This window comes from Gadus macrocephalus, chromosome 15 (assembly GCF_031168955.1).
Source record: "Gadus macrocephalus chromosome 15, ASM3116895v1".
Lineage (NCBI taxonomy): Eukaryota > Metazoa > Chordata > Actinopteri > Gadiformes > Gadidae > Gadus > Gadus macrocephalus.
This window is the reverse complement of record NC_082396.1, coordinates 20,050,628-20,066,951: the sequence shown is the minus strand read 5'-3', so window position 1 is coordinate 20,066,951 and position 16,324 is coordinate 20,050,628. Positions and strand designations below refer to the sequence as shown.

General features: G+C 41.5%; 1 protein-coding gene across 2 annotated transcripts in view; it reads left to right on the top strand.

Annotated features, from left to right (window-relative positions):
* Positions 1-16,324, top strand: part of piezo1 (piezo-type mechanosensitive ion channel component 1) — a 90,965-nt gene that overhangs the window by 37,791 nt on the left and 36,850 nt on the right. For both annotated transcript variants that reach the window (XR_009529148.1, XM_060072404.1), the window contains exons 6-21: positions 1,027-1,240; positions 4,594-4,765; positions 6,065-6,145; positions 6,311-6,371; positions 6,504-6,604; positions 8,072-8,151; positions 8,252-8,432; positions 8,610-8,715; positions 9,045-9,226; positions 9,588-9,736; positions 10,107-10,265; positions 10,446-10,528; positions 10,872-11,035; positions 11,161-11,337; positions 11,712-11,837; positions 12,245-12,445. Coding sequence is in view for 1 of the 2 variants with exons in the window: in XM_060072404.1 (XP_059928387.1) it covers positions 1,027-1,240; positions 4,594-4,765; positions 6,065-6,145; positions 6,311-6,371; positions 6,504-6,604; positions 8,072-8,151; positions 8,252-8,432; positions 8,610-8,715; positions 9,045-9,226; positions 9,588-9,736; positions 10,107-10,265; positions 10,446-10,528; positions 10,872-11,035; positions 11,161-11,337; positions 11,712-11,837; positions 12,245-12,445 (2,237 nt within the window). In the remaining variant the exon portion in view is untranslated. The remainder of the gene's footprint in view (positions 1-1,026; positions 1,241-4,593; positions 4,766-6,064; positions 6,146-6,310; positions 6,372-6,503; positions 6,605-8,071; positions 8,152-8,251; positions 8,433-8,609; positions 8,716-9,044; positions 9,227-9,587; positions 9,737-10,106; positions 10,266-10,445; positions 10,529-10,871; positions 11,036-11,160; positions 11,338-11,711; positions 11,838-12,244; positions 12,446-16,324) is intronic.

Genomic DNA, 16,324 nt, shown 5'->3' with positions numbered 1-16,324 from the left:
CGAAAAGTCCCGCGAGAAAAATAAAAATTTAATTACCCTGCCCCGACAAATTTAAGACCTCCGAGTTATAAATTTAAGACCAGCATATGACATTTTAGACGAATTTAAGACTTTTTAAGGCCTTAAATTTAGAAAAATGAATTTAAGACTTTTTAAGACTTTTAAGACCTCCGCGGACACCCTGTACTTTCACATCAACCTGAAGTCGACTGAACCGCGCGCTGCCTGCTGCCGGCTGCCCGCTGCCGGGCGATGGTGCCTCGCGGCAACCGGCGGCATGTCGCAGTTCATGTACTTCAGAGAGTCAAATCAAAGTTCCTTTCCCCCAATTCCTTCTCAACCATGGCTCAGATAACCCCCACGACAGTCTCGTTGTGGAAATACAAGACACGTCAAAGAACCGACAAGAAACACTTGCGTTACAGTGTGTGTATTCACATTGATGTGGACGTTGAAGAACCAGGAATGTCGGAGAACCCAACGCGGTCGTTTGAGATTCATAATATCGGCTCACACAGCTTTTGGCCGTGATAATATCTATTATATGATATAGATATCTGTGTAGGCTATATGATAATATTTAGATATAGAGCTCCAGGACTCCCGTGTGTTCTAGAATATTTACAGAACACGGCTAAAGGCTGTGTGCGGCTCGCCATTGCGATACATCCACTGTAAACAGAGCGCATGGTGGCTGCAAGCTGCTCAGGGCCACACCCCCACCCTCCTCCTTGACACGCCCACCGAAACAGCGCATTTGGGGGAAGCTCAATGTGCGACTGGCTCGGAGTGGCTGTAACTCTGCACCACGGCTGAATTTAGGGAACGTCTTTGAATACTGTGTTAGTTGCCCACTAATACCTATATTAAAGAATACATAAAATAGCATGTCATGGGACCTTTAAGTGCTTATAGTAAAGTAAGTGCTAATTAAAATGTTTTATTATTGTTAAATTAATTTACCGTATCCTTTTGTCTGTTGCTTTGTCCATGACAACTGCCGTGTTTGTGTGATTGCCTCTGCAGGCATAACTCTTCCATCTACGTTCTCTGCGGTCTACTTTATTCTCTTCATTGGCCTGTGCACATGGTGGGCGTGTCACCTTCCCATCAGCCCCGTGGGGTTCAACGCGCTGTGTGTCATGGTGGGATTCTTCACTGCTGGACACATGGTCTGTCTGTATCTGTACCAGAGTCAGGTGGCACAAAGCCTGTTCCCACCTGAAAGTCTATGGGCCAGGTAAAGTATTGTTCCTTTTTACACTTATTCCCTTAGCGGCACTCAAAACACATTTTCAACATGTAGACTTGTTGCAGATGAAAGTTGATTTATTACTACTTTCCGTCATCAGATTTTTTTAATCTGTAAATTTTAACAACTCATTTGGATGGATGGATTTATTTGAGTATCTATTTTGCAAATTTACAGTTTTGGTCTTATTAGGTGAGTGCTGCATGCAGCGCTCAATTATTGTTCTTCATAAATTGTGTTCTTTCTTTTTTTCTTTCTTTCTTTCTTTCTTTCTTTCTTTCTTTCTTTCTTTCTTTCTTTCTTTCTTTCTTTCTTTCTTTCTTTCTTTCTTTCTTATTCTCTACAAACTTTGGGACCTATCTCCTTCCTCAATTTTTCACCTAGAGACTCCATTCAAATTTTCAGAATAGCTTGGAATCGCGCGCTTCATTTCAGATTTCTTAATATTTTATACTTTTTAAGATATTCTACTTTTAAAATACTGTATTTTTTCAACATGGGTGTCAATGGGTGTTTAAGACGTAACTAAATCAATTTCCAACCGTTTATCTTTGTTCAAACCATTTAACAAATCTACACACTTGTATCTTCAATAATATCTAAACAGAATTTCGATATGATTTAAACTTTCTTCAGAATCACAGTTATAGTTTCATACCGGCTTCGTTTTCAGCTTGTTTTCTATGGAAACATTTATGTAGAATTCAAATGGCATTGCAATTTGCAATTCAATAAGTCATTACATTATGCAATTGACAATTCATTCTGCAATTGAATAATGTAATTCGTAAAGACGTCATTCAAATACGTTATACGGGGACGCTATAGCTTTTCAATTTGAATAAAGGAACTCCAAAAATTTGACAATGTTATTCTATTTTTATTGTTATAACTTTTGCAAATTGTATTGAGGATTTCATTGTCACTTTGCATCTTAAAATACACTTTGAATAACGTGTTTACAAATTACATTATTAAATTGCGTAATTAATTGTCAATTGCACAATGAAATGACTTATTGAATTGCAAATTGCAATTTGCATTGCCATTTGAATTTTGCTACATATGCTTCCATAGTTTTCATTGAATACGTCTGCCCATTCTGACACATCTACTTCTTAAGACATCGTAACTCAATCATTTTTCAACCGTTTACCTTCGTTCAAACTATTTAACAAATCGACACACTTGTGTTTTCAATAGTATCCAAACGGAATTTGGATTTCATTCAAACTTTATTCAGAATCACAGTTTTAGTTTCATAACGGCTTCGTTTTCAGTTGGTCTCTTTGATTTACGTTGACGCTGGAGCGTGAGGACGTTCAGCAGTGTTGCTCTAGTGGGCTCCCTATTCTCTTAAAGACGCACGCACGCACACACGCACACACACACACACAAACGCACGCGCACACGCGCACCAGCAGTGCAGGGCAATACATTTGACCTTTCAGATTAATCAGGTCAATTCATTTTACATTTCTGCATTTTTTGCAATGCTTTGTGCTTTTCATTCATTTGTCACTTTATTTGTTTCCAACCATTTACATTGCATATGTGGAGCCTGATAGTTGGCCTCCGGTTAATGGACATTTAAGATCAAAATGCTACATTTTGTTATTCGTGGTGATGTCAGGGAACACAAAAGCTGAATGCTGGCCCAAGTCCACTCCTCCTTTAGTTTGTGAATGCTAATAGACATCAGGGGCCCTATTTTAACGGCCTGAAATGCAAGTGAGAAGCGCCAAGCGCAATTATCTTTGTTGGCGGTTCTATGGCGATGTCGCTAGTTTACCGGCGCGAAAAATGACTCTTGCGCCCGGCGCAAATCTTAAAAGGGTTGGTCTGAAGTAGCCTAATTACCCGTAGGTGTGGTTTGTGCGTAACGTGCAATAAACCAATGAGAGTGCCAGCTCCCATCCCCTTTAAGTTCCATGAGCGCATTTGAATCTGACAAGTTTATATTTTGACACCGCGTCTGCAGTCTCCGATGAGACGGATCCACATGAATTTCAAACTTCAAATGGCTCAGGTTATAATAATATGGCCTAATTCACACATGGAATAAGGTTTTCTTCCACAACTTCAAATACTGAGTCCTATTTAATAGGGTCTATTTAATGATATTTAATGATACACGCAATACATTATAAACATCGTTTCTTATCAGTGTTGTATTCATTATGTATTCATCATGTATTATGCGTTACGTGTTTAGTTTGCGTGTGTTTAAACAGATGACGCACACACATGCGGTAAAACAATATTTTCTCACGATCAAATACTCATCATCCTAAAAGTTGTGGGCATGTACACGATGTCTGTGTCAAGAAAATATGTGTTTGCTGTACAGTGTTTGCAGATGCATTGATTTAAAAGTACAACTTATTACCGCTGTATCAGCTGTTCTTTCCCAAATAATTTACCAAGAATGTGTGGCTAGGTAGATGAGAGAAGCAAAGTGTTAGCGCGAGGTGCAAAAGCAACATTATGCATGCGCCCTTAAAATAGCATCTCAACAATGCGGTATTTCCTGGTTTGTGGCGCAATTGTTTTCTGAAACTGCAGAATAGCACAAGGGAACGTTTGCGCCAGAACAGGCCTCCTCCTTTCGCAGAGCCGCCCCTTGGGGCGCAAGATCATTCCCTAATTTACCGACGCGTGGTGCAGGAGGAAAAAGAACGCTCTGCGCCAGTTGCAAACTAGCAACGACACATGCGCCAGTGATTAAGTCAATTGCGCCGGATGCAAGATGCGGCCCAATAACTACTACTGTCTGGGTATAATTACATACATTTCAATGAGTGTCAGAGAGTCAAAGGATAGCCCCCCGCTCATGGAGACACTAAGCCCCAAAAAACTGTTTTGCACATACCTCTAGAGGATAATGAAGTCATCATTGTTGTAAATATTAAGTGTAAGATTTGTTCATAAATTCACAAACACAATGGGTTAGCAGCTAACTAGACTTTCCAAATGTACATTATAGGATGAGGTCATGTAGTGGTGGGAAGTCATGACTGGAGTCCATTTATTCTGATCTGTACTCTATCTGACGACATATATTATATTAGTAGAGAATAAAAAAGTTAACCGCAATTACTGACTACAAGAAACAAATAAATATCTACCATAAAACAAAACACACAAAAAAGGTTAAAATACAGAAAGACTATGTAGGAAGAGTCTGTTAGAATTCCTTTCATTCAATAATCGTGGCTTTCCTGATCTGCCCTCTACAGTTCTAAATATTCACCATACGACACTTTTCACAATGTTCCTGATTTATCTGAGGTATAAAGACACAGTGTTGATTTTCTCTTTCTTTAAATCCCCTCCACTAGACTGTTTGGCCTGAAGGACATCATTCAACATGGAAACTGTTCTGCCCCCTCAGACCTCATCGTGAACCTCAACCATGATTGGCCCGTCTATGTCAATCCGGGTATATTGCTCCTTCTCTACATAACAATAGCCATCGTGCTGAAGACCAGCAGCCACAGGACACCAGCCAAGGTATCAACTGCCACACCGACCCATGACCTTGACTATCGCCAGTCAAGGTTTAAGGGCGCTGTCACATGCACACAATATGGTCCCTTTTAATCTGACTGTAGCAGGTCAAAGAGCGTGTGGAGACCACAGTTCGTCGTCCCTCACTGGGATCTCATTTATTTTAATATACAGCAAAACAAATCAGAGGCTTGAAATTATAAATCAACAACATCCGGAAGAATCCTTGCATTCAGCGTTCCACGACCTGCGATCTCTGGTGGGGATCTCTGGTGGGGATCTCTGGTGGGGATCTCTGGTGGGGATCTCTGGTGGGGATCTCTGGTGGGGATCCCTGGTGGGGATCTCTGGTGGGGATCTCTGGTGGGGATCTCTGGTGGGGATCGTGTTGGATCTCTCCCTCTCTCTCTCTGCTCCCCGGTTCCTACTACAAACAAAGCAGGCACATAAATACACACTCCCTGATTAGCCTGATTGCGAGCAGGTGCCCGCAATCAGACCCAATCCCCCCAGCCGATCCGGTGCCCTCCCAACCTGCCCATACTCCCCCCACACTGACCCTGGTACGGGGGCCTCATTGACATTAAAGGGTTGGATAGGTTTGTCCTTTTTAATTGGAACCTGGTACGGGCCCCTCATTGACTCAAAGGGGTGGATCGGTTTGTCATTTTTAATCTGACCCTGGTACGGGGCCATCATTGACACATAGGTGTGGATAGGCTGAACCAGAGAACTCAGGGGACTGGTAAGAATGCACAATTGTATTTTCTCCAAAAAAGGAGGAATCGAGGCATTCGCCGTGACTTCCAATAGAAGAACATAAAACTAGTCATAGACTAAGGGGCCAGAAATGTCGCCAAAGAGAAAACAGAAACATAGAAAACAACAAGGTTATATGAAGACTAAGCATGCAGAACCCCGACTTAGGAACATTTATACATTGGAACTAATCAACCACAGGGGAAGATGTCTAACAAAGAGCCAAACAAAGGAGAGCATCCACTGAACACACTAAGGAGTTTAACCTGGAACCGGGACCCTGGTCATGTTGGTTGGGGTGCTTTTTCACCCAGCTCACCCAGACCAAAGCATCCAGTCCCTGACTGCATGGTCTGAAGCCCACTACAGAATGACATAGAACAGACAATAGGGCCTGTCATATACCTGTGTAATACATGTGTGTGTGTGTGTGTGTGTGTGTGTGTGTGTGTGTGTGTGTGTGTGTGTGTGTGTGTGTGTGTGTGTGTGTGTGTGTGTGTGTGTGTGTGTGTGTGTGTGTGTGTGTGTGTGTATTTTCATCAGAAAAAAGGTGAGCCAACAAGTGATAATGTGGAGCTCAGTTCCAGGAGGACACAGAGGCAAAACTATGAGGATGAAACACAGGTACATGTATATTAACACAAGAAAATAAGAATTGTTGTTTACAGCCTCATCTTTTATTTACTGTGTGTGTGTGTGTGTGTGTGTGTGTGTATGTGTATGTGTATGTGTGTGTGTGTGTGTGTGTGTGTGTGTGTGTGTGTGTGTGTGTGTGTGTGTGTGAGTTAGCTTATGCTCCTGTCTTCAGGTCATTCAGAGAGACCAGACACTGGGGGAGAGGCCATTAGTGGTAAGCTGCATCTATAAAATATATTTAACTTAATATTGATTATTTTACGGTATAAATTTAAAAAACTAAAAACACATTTTTAGCAGCAGGATACGATATAGTTCATTTCTTAATTCAGCCTTTTTTCCCCAGACCTCTGCCCTGCCATTAACCCAGAAGGAGAAAACCCGTTCTTTGTCATGGGACGAGTGGTGATGCAGCAGAGCTACGTCTGTGCTCTCATAGCCATGATGGTACATCTCACTAGGGTCAAACAAGTGCATCCAATGTTATGCTCTGTCATGGGTCCTCAAAGTCTTCCCCTCAGGACCCAGAAGAAACCTAAGTGTTTGGCAACGGGCCCCAGAACGTTCTGAGCTCCAGTCCTCGGCTTAGTGGCGAACTTCTGCTCTGTATTATCGGCCCGGAAAGGCCAATGTACCCCATCAGGAATGTCAGGTTTATCCGTGCGGGTTCCAGAGGGCTTCCCCCCCGGTGGCCATCAAAGCGCCGACTGACACTGTGCTGTGCACAGTGTGCACAGTGCCCCCCCCCCCACCCCCCGTGGACATCGGAGAGCCGACAGCCACGGGCGCGACTCAGCCCCGGAGCCGTACTGTGTCCCGGCCAAAGCCCTCTTGAACCTGCATGTCCATTCCTGACATTCCATTCTCTGTCTGTATCGTAGAAATGCAATTTGTTGATACATAACTGGATAGGGTAGATCACACAATATATAACTATTACAAATTAATTTCAGTAGAGGCTAATATTAGCATGACTGTTAAGATATACAGTACACAGTTAAAAATACAGTCAAACAATTCTTCATAGTTATTCTGCCACCTTACCTACCACAAAATCATAAACATTGAGAAGTTCCAGATCCCTTGTCTTTCGCAATCCACTCTGAACACCATGTTCATGCAGAGCAGTGTCAAGCAACCTTCCTTCACATAGCCTACTGAAATTACGTCTTCTGAACTCGCAACCACTTAAAAACGTTTGGATCACGCTAATTCCGCCGGAAGTCTCCAAAGAGAAAGACCCATAATATTCTAAACTAGGTATCATTAAAAGCCTGCAGGAAGTGGTTACCTTATTAATGAACCTTCCTAAGAGTAATTTACAGCAAGATAGTGATAGTGATAGGTAGTGTACATTGAACTGTGATCCGGAGGAGCTGGTGTACATTGGTCTGACGCCTCTTGGCTCCTCTCGCTGTTTGGAGGTCATATCTCTTACGCTGACCCTCATCTTCATGCTCTGCTCAGCTCTGTGTGTTAGTCTGTAAGTTGTCAGGCAGAAGATGATTAAACACATTCTCAGTTTTCAGCTACTCAATCACTTCAGTGGCATCAGCTGCCTCAACATTCACTGTTTCGGGGACAGAGCCTTCTCCAGGGTTGCTCCCAGGCTCTGGAACTCCCTCCCCAAAGACATCAGAGACTCAAAGTCCCTCCCATTTTTCCAATGCCGCCTCAAGACCAATCTTTTCTCTACTGCCTTCTCTTAGCCCCAACCCCCCCTCCTATCTGAGCGTGTGTCAGTGATGTATGTCTGTTGTTTGTTTTACCACCACCTCCCCTCAGTTTAAAGCGACTTTGAGTCCTAGAAATGCGCTATATAAATCGAATTTATTATTATTATTATTATTATTATTATTATTATGTTACTACATCAAGTTCATGTTTTTTCTTCATAATTTACATTTTCGTTAGGTGTGGAGCATCACTTACCACAGCTGGCTGACCTTTGTGCTGTTGCTATGGGCTTGTCTCATATGGATTGTGCGGTCCAGGTACTATAAAGACAATAACATTCAGGTCTGAAGCCAATGTATTGAAAAACTTTCCTATACATTTTGAACAATCCTATTTCCTTGTTTTGTGTTTGTTCAGACGCCACGTGGCCATGCTGTGCTCGCCATTCATCCTGTTCTACGGCCTGGCGCTGTGTTCTCTGCAGTTCATCTGGGCCATGGAGTTCCAGCTAGAGCTGCCCAACAATGTGGGGCTGCTGAGTCTCAGACAGCTCGGCTTAGATAGGGCTCAGTACCCATGCCTCAGGCTAGGCGCTATGGTAAGCAGGTCCCTATTTAATTGACAATAAAGTAAGAGAAACCAAGGACTTGAAAGCAGGTCTTAGAAGTCACACAAGATAGTCTCACAAGATGGCTCGGAACTGGGTGTTTAACTTTATTTAGATAGAAATTTGTTTAAATCCACTTATGTTTCTGTACATTTCTTTTCTCCTCAGCTTCTCTTTACTCTTACCTTCTGGCTGTTGTTGCGGCAATCAGTGAAAGAGATTTTCAGTAGGAAAATTAAGATGTTCACTCAACTCCAAGAGGTCAATACCAGAGGTGAAGGTTATTCCTTTCCTCTTGCTTACACAGACATGCCCACCTGCAGAAGTGTATATTTAGCCATGAAACGCTAACATAAACAATATCACAATATTATTTTATTACAAACATCTTTAAAAGCCTGTGCATGTTTTAGAGACACGTAAACAAATATGAGATGAGAGGCCAGTAACAAACAACTGACGGAGCGTTATAGTTTAGTGGCTGTTTGACTACTTAGCTAAGTCTATGGGTCTGGTGTGTATAGGACTGTTCACTTAGAATACCTTGTCACCATTTCTCAATGTTCTCTTTGTGTTTACTTCTCCTGTGATGACCATATATAGGACAGAGTGGGGGTGATGCATCAGTGCTGAAGGTGGTGGGAGGAGTGGTGATGAGCTGCTATGCCAAGTACTGGATCTACGTCTGTGGAGGGATGTTTATCATGGTCTCCTTCGCTGGGAAGCTTGTTGGATACAAAATCGTTTACATGCTGCTCTTCCTTCTCTGCCTATGCCTCTATCAGGTCGGATATTGTCACCACCCCACTGCATTCCTCTACGTCATTGTACTATTTATTATTGTGTTATATTATGTGTTTTATTATTTGATTCATTATAGTGTTTGTGAATAATGTAAATGTATTTATAATTTACCTTTTACATTTAGGGCATTTAGCAGACGCTTTTATTCAAAGCAAATTACAATAAGTACATTTGTCAGAAGAAAGATAAAAATCAATATATCGCTTTCGGTACAGTAAGGATGTTCAGTGCCAAGCACTTACAATCGCTAGGTAAACTGCTTCCCCGTATACAACAAAGATAGGGTAATTATGTAAAGTAATTATTTAATTCTGTCCAGTCACCCATATGTCATGTGTCCAGGTGTACTACTCCCTGTGGAGGAAGCTGCTGAAGGTGTTCTGGTGGCTGGTAGTGGCCTACACCATGCTTATCTTAATCTCAATCTACACCTACCAGTTTGAGGACTTCCCTGGCTACTGGAGGAACCTCACTGGGTTCACAGAGGAACAGTGGGTTGACCTTTTCTTATCTCCTCATAGGTCTTTCAACCATTCAAATACATTGTTTATAGCTTACCAGAATAAATTTACTTCTATGTTTTGTAATGTGGCTGAGAACAAATAAAGAATACAGTCAAAATTTGACAACAGAAAAGGTTCGGAGGAAAGGATTGACTAATGGTCATCAGTAGACAGTAGACTTACTGCATTTGAAGAAGAAGAAGGTGAGGGGTTCTGCAACCATAAGGATGCTAGGTAGCTCCACCATTAGGGGGAACTTATCCAGGCATGGTTTTCTTGACCGGTGACCGGGTTACGGTTGTTTGACCCTAACCTTAACCCCTGCTCCCATAGTCTAACATAACGTCTGCGTTTCCAGGTTGGCTGACATCGGCCTGGAGACATTTGCTCTGTCAGAGCTGTTCAGCAGCATCCTGATCCCCGGCTTCTTCTTGCTGGCATGCATATTGCAGCTGCACTATTTCCACACGCCATTCATGAGCCTCACAGACCTGGAGCACGTAAACCCTTTACACAGGTGATTAATGAGATGATTGTTTATACATGTTTTAGGCTTTTGCTATAAATCCATCTATTTTACAATACGCTGTAGTTATTGACTGCTGTTATTATACAATGTGTAATACATGCGTTAAATATTAATGTTAATCATATGATGTTTATATGGTGATTACTAAATATATCATCCTGAAATCAGAAAGAGTGGCTGCGCCAATTCTGAGGGCACTGAGTGCCTTGATGAAGATCTGGAGATCGGAAACCACGATCTAGAGGATGGAGGTGAGTGGTTCTCCCATTCTTTAGCTTGAACTTATGATCAGATCGTCCAGTTTATAGTTAAATTGAGGTAGGAATTCATTATGTAGCTCTTGTTTATGTAATGCCTTCCTGAGAGAGAACATATTGAAGTATGTGACGTAATATACAAATTATGATCAGATGTTAAGTAACAGCTCCTGCTTGTAAAATCTATGTGGTCGTTTCTACTGAAATTACCCAACTTAAACCAAATCAGGAAGAACTTACCAATAGATATGAATATATTTTTATTTTGTTTTTCAAATTATCTGATATCACGCCTGTCGCTAAACCATTCTTCTCTCCTCCACATCCTCGACTCCAGCGCTTATGCCAAGTAAATGGGGTCTAGTGATGGACAGGTTGCTGGTTCTTTGCAGACAGTTTTCAGATACGTTGACCCAGACTCAGGAGTTTCTCTGGAGGTTACTTGAACTCCACATTGTTAAGATGGTGGCCTTCTACACCGTGTGGGTCGCTCTAGGAGAGGTAACCACCTCTTCTCTCTTAATCCGATCTGTCTTTTAAGGCTCTATTCAGAATTGGAATATTAAGAAATAAGTACAAGCTCATATCATCCTCTCTTTTAATGTTTTCACCTCTCCCCCCTGCAGCCTTCAGTCATGAACCTGTTGCTGGTGGTCCTGTGGTCCCTAGCCATGCCCTACGGCCGCTTCAGGCCCATGGCGTCCTGTCTGTCCACCGTCTGGGTGTGTGTCATCATCGTGTGTAAGATGCTGTACCAGCTGGTCATCGTCAATCCGGACAAGTACTCAAACAACTGCAGCCTGGTAAGATTTAACGTACGGTATATAAAGAGATTGTTACTGAAAGAAGATATATAATCCTTTATAATCCGACAGTCTCTGAACCAAACCAGACACAGTTGGCACCACAATCTGCTCTACTTGTTAGTCATCTAGGTTAGATTCTTCATTGGTCATGTTTTCCTCCCCCCCCCTCCCCACATCCCATTAAAATGAATGACGTGAAAGTGACACAAATGTAATATTTTAAAGTGATTTTAAAAGTGCTGTAAGCTTGTTATGGGTACTTGCGAAGGTAATCAGTAACATTTCTCCTGAAGTGATGTGAGTTTGAGAACAGTTAATGATGGGTGAAGTCGGGTTGGTCTGAGCTATCATCTTCACCTCCTCCCCATCAGCCTTTCGCCAACATGACCAACCTGTCCCCGGAGCAGATGAAGAACTCTACGCTGTACAAGGGGCCCGTGGACCCCGCCAACTGGTTCGGCTTCAGGAAAGATGCCACAGTGCTGGGATACAGCAAAGTGCGCTTGCACCTATAATTCCTTTATTGTATAAAATGTAAATTTTTAACAACATAGTTGCCCTGTCTACACAAGACAAAGCTTTTGCAATCTAGACTGTATCTGTATTAAATATTAAATATATACATTTTACATACAGGGCACAACAATGTTGAATAAATGCAGCGTAAAACATCTATGGAGGGGGTTTGATGAAGGGTGTCTGTATCTCTCGTTCAACTCTTCCCGCCTGATAGGACTGAGAAAAACATCCCTCTTTGCATTGCAAGGTTCAGAAAGCTTGTGTAAACATAGTCAATGCTAAACTCTATCCCCATGATGGCTCACACTAAACGTGTAACATTGCTTTTCCAGTTCAGTGGGTTGGAGCAGTGAGATTTATTCAGATGACTATTCTCTTCTTTCAGAATCATTTGGTGGTCCTTATGCTGCTGGTGTTTGAAGCCACAGTCTACCGTCACCAGATCCACCACTACTGCCAGGTCCAGTGCTCCCCCCCTGCGGTCCAGACCCTGTTCCCCGCGGCCACCAGGGACACTCTGGACCAGGGCCTCATGAACTGCCTCAAGTACCTGCTCAACTACGCCTTCTACAAGTTTGGGCTGGAGGTTTGTTGGTTTTGTGCTTTTCAACACATTGTTAAGCAACAACCTCTTGTTTTTATACCCTACAATTAGCCCCAGCTGTGGTTATTTTAACAGCTTAATTATGTGTTTCCCTTCATAAAATGGTTTGATCCCACAGTCATGGTGTAGGCATTGAATTACACAATTGATCACATATCACATGCGTCATTGTGTAGTTCTGTTCTATTCTCCTGACCAATCAACTGTATGAAATCAGTTCTATATTAGGCCGAGAAGCAGCTGGGGCCGTTAGTAAGACGTCTGTTACTCTGCAAGATCGTTTGTAGTTCACAGCCTCTCCCACGGACGCAGCTAACTGTGCTAGTAGCTTGATAGGCATGTTGAACACAGGAGTGCTGAAGTGTAAAGTAGGAGCCCTGGTTGTGTATACGTAGAGTCCAAGCCTCTTCAACCAATAACACATCATCACCAGATCTCTTGAGTGCTTTCACATTTCACATGTATCTGTAACTCTCTGTCTCTCCTACTTCATTTATCTCTCCCTCTCTCCTTCCTATACATCCATTTCTTGTTCTCTTTCATCATTCTCTAGCTTGCTTTCCATTTTGTCTCACCTCAAAGCATGTGGATAGACTTTAAGATGAGCAAAGTGTGTGTGTGTGTGTGTGTGTGTGTGTGTGTGTGTGTGTGTGTGTGTGTGTGTGTGTGTGTGTGTGTGTGTGTGTGTGTGTGTGTGTGTGTGTGTGTGTGTGTGTGTGTGTGTGTGCGTGTGTGTGGGGAGTTTATTCTGTTTGGAAGAGAGTGTTTTTGTGTGTGTCAGAGTGACAAATAAGATATTCTTAGTGTGTGCTTGTGTGTGCGTGTGTTTGTGTTTTAGTTTGTGTGTGTGTGTGTCTCTGTGTGTGTGTGTGGGGGGGAGTTTAATCTGTTTGGAAGAGAGTGTTTTTTTGTGCGTCAGAGTGACAAATACGATTTTCTATTTTTGTGTGTGTGTGTGTGTGTGTGTGTGTGTGTGTGTGTGTGTGTGTGTGTGTGTGTGTGTGTGTGTGTGTGTGTGTGTGTGTGTGTGTGTGTGTGTGTGTGTGTGTGTGCCAGCATATCTGTGTGTTCAGCACGAGTCCTGCTACTCCCATAATTGATGGGTTAAAGCATGGTATGTGTCATCAAACGACTTCTGTTTAGGTTGGGCAGCCTCGGAGTACTCTCCAAACTAAAACAGAATTTGCTGGCTTGGAAGTTCCAAGAGATTGCGCTGATGCTGATGACTCCAAGCTAAAATGATTGGTGGTGGTCTTTGCGATGTGAAGTTGTGATGTACAAGACCTACTCATGTGTCGAATACCCTTGAATGATGACTGGGGATTTTTCAAGCTTGACCCTATCTTCCCATTATTTTGGCTTCAAGGGGCTAGAGTTATTTGCCCCTCATTACCCCTTAGGGGCTATTAAGGGTTATTAGCGCCTTAGAGCCAAGGCAAGACTTGGTTAGGCACACAAAAAGAAACAGACAGCATCAAGCAAAAGGTAATAAAACAGTTGTATTTCTCTGTAGGGATTAGGGCCCGAACGATTCATCGGACTGCCGATTTAATCGGCCGATTATAGCCTTTTCGAAAATAATCAACATCTGTCAAAAAGACGCAGATTACAACCGATTTTTTTTTATTATTATTATTTTTTTTTAAATGTTATTGCGCTTAGTATCCTGCAGATTGCGCTCCTACTCGCCTTGCTAACTAACAACTTTAGCTGGAGTAAAAAAGAGGAGATTGAATTTTACCGTACAACATGAAAGCACGCTCGCTCAGGCAGCTGCGCGCTCACCTCACCAATGTACACAAGACGCGTTGTTTGAGCATGTTGCGCTTGTTTTTCTTTAGGTCCCAGGCCATGTTAATTTGTTATACTGTAGACTCTAACGGTGAGACCATACTGCTCAGCACGCACGTGTTAGTCACTGCTCACGAGCGCAGCACATTGGGAGTTAGTTATTTATTTTACATTTTACATTACACTAATTTTTGACTGTAAATGTATTCTAAAACACTCAAAGGTTCTGCATTCAATTCACATATTCGTCAAAAGTGTTTAAAGTATATTTAAGGTATCAAAAGCTACGTTTTATATGCTTTTTTTTGTTTTGTTTTTAATCGGCCGATTAAATCGTAATCGTAATTTTTCTCTGAAAATAATCGGCATCGGCACTCAAAAATCAATATCGGTCGGGCCCTAGTAGGGATCATTTCCATCATCAATATTGATGGCTAAGTGTTTAGCCATCTAAGTCTTTAAACTATTCAAGAGTAAGTACCAGAAACTGATTTTAGTATGTTTTGTTGTGAAGGACTGGATTTAAACATGGTGGTTTATCTTATATGATCTTCGCCAAATTAATTGATTTAATTTGTCGAAGATCAAAACTACGATGAACTATCTTATCATTTGTAAAATTAACATTGAAAACTAGATGCATTGATTTGCAACAGTGTCCCGTTATTAAATAAAAATGCACACCCGTGGAATGTTGTGTATCAACCGATCAGTGGTATTCTACAATGCTCAGGTGTATGTATAATAATTGTAATTAGACCCATAGCAATTATGTGGAAACCCAAGTCGATATTGTAACAAATTTCTGAGTGCATAATATAATAACATTTTGCCTATAATTGTTCAACGTATAAAACAAATCACAAAATTCACCACAAATGACTCTTAAAATCAGTGCCAACATTTAAATATTTTTTAACCATTCAGCGAACAAACGGCAACTGGTTGATTATCATTTAGGGGGCCACTCAATGACATGCAGAAGCGTCATCAACACACCCACTGAAGTGGTGTGAGAAATACAGACTTTCTACTCCTCACTTATAAGGTAATTTACATACCTTACATACCTACCTACAGAGAAAATACTACCTCAGGAAAGTATTATTCAGAAGATTTCCAGGGTACAAATGTCAGTATATGTTGTTCACACATACGGCCAATCAGGAGAATATCAGGACTTACACGTGTGTCTGAAAGCAGAGCTAGTGTGTGAGAATTTGATTACATTATAAAATTAGTCAATTTATGGTAACAGGTAATTGTTCAATGGAAAGTGTAGTATACTATGCATGCAAATCAATTATTAAATAGCTTTTATTGTTATTCAGGGCTGAAAAGTGCATTGATATTTAAAATGCAATGCAACTACTATTGGTTAGTTGAAAATAATAATCATTGAGATTAAACATCTCTTCCAGTGTCCTGGCCAAGACAGGCAGCATTAGTCTGCCCTACAGCCACACATAGCATACACAGAAAAACATACGAAAAAATATAACCGCAAGCGGTGATTAACAGGGCCCAAGCTAAATTAAAAGTCAAGAACACACTAATGGAAGATATAAAAATATAACGAAAGATGTTCCACTGCAGCCTCATTCACATGGTCAAAATGTCTATTGATAAGCACACAACATCCAGAAAACTCAAAGCATTTCTCAAATGAATTAAGGGGTTTCTTCAAAGCATATACCTGAAAAATCTTAGGAATTCTGGGGAAATTAAACATTTGTAGTCAAGAACACTAACAGAAGAAATATAAATATGACAAGAGTTAATTATGAAGGAAAAATGGTCAATGAGGAGTTCCCCTTAATGCCATACTGTGTCTGGGCCATCCGACTCTTGGAAACAAAAGAGCCGGAATGTTGATTGCCTGATGAATTTCAGGTGCTGTTCAATGTTGTGTTTCTTAAATGACTGGCAATGACAGAATGTCATGTTCAGCTTGTTCATAATGCTCTAAACAGGATTCAAACTTTCAACCCAGGTATCATTAGTACACAGCATTATTCCGTTGAGCCACTGACATTCCTGAACTGCATGAAGCCTAATTCACATGGTGAA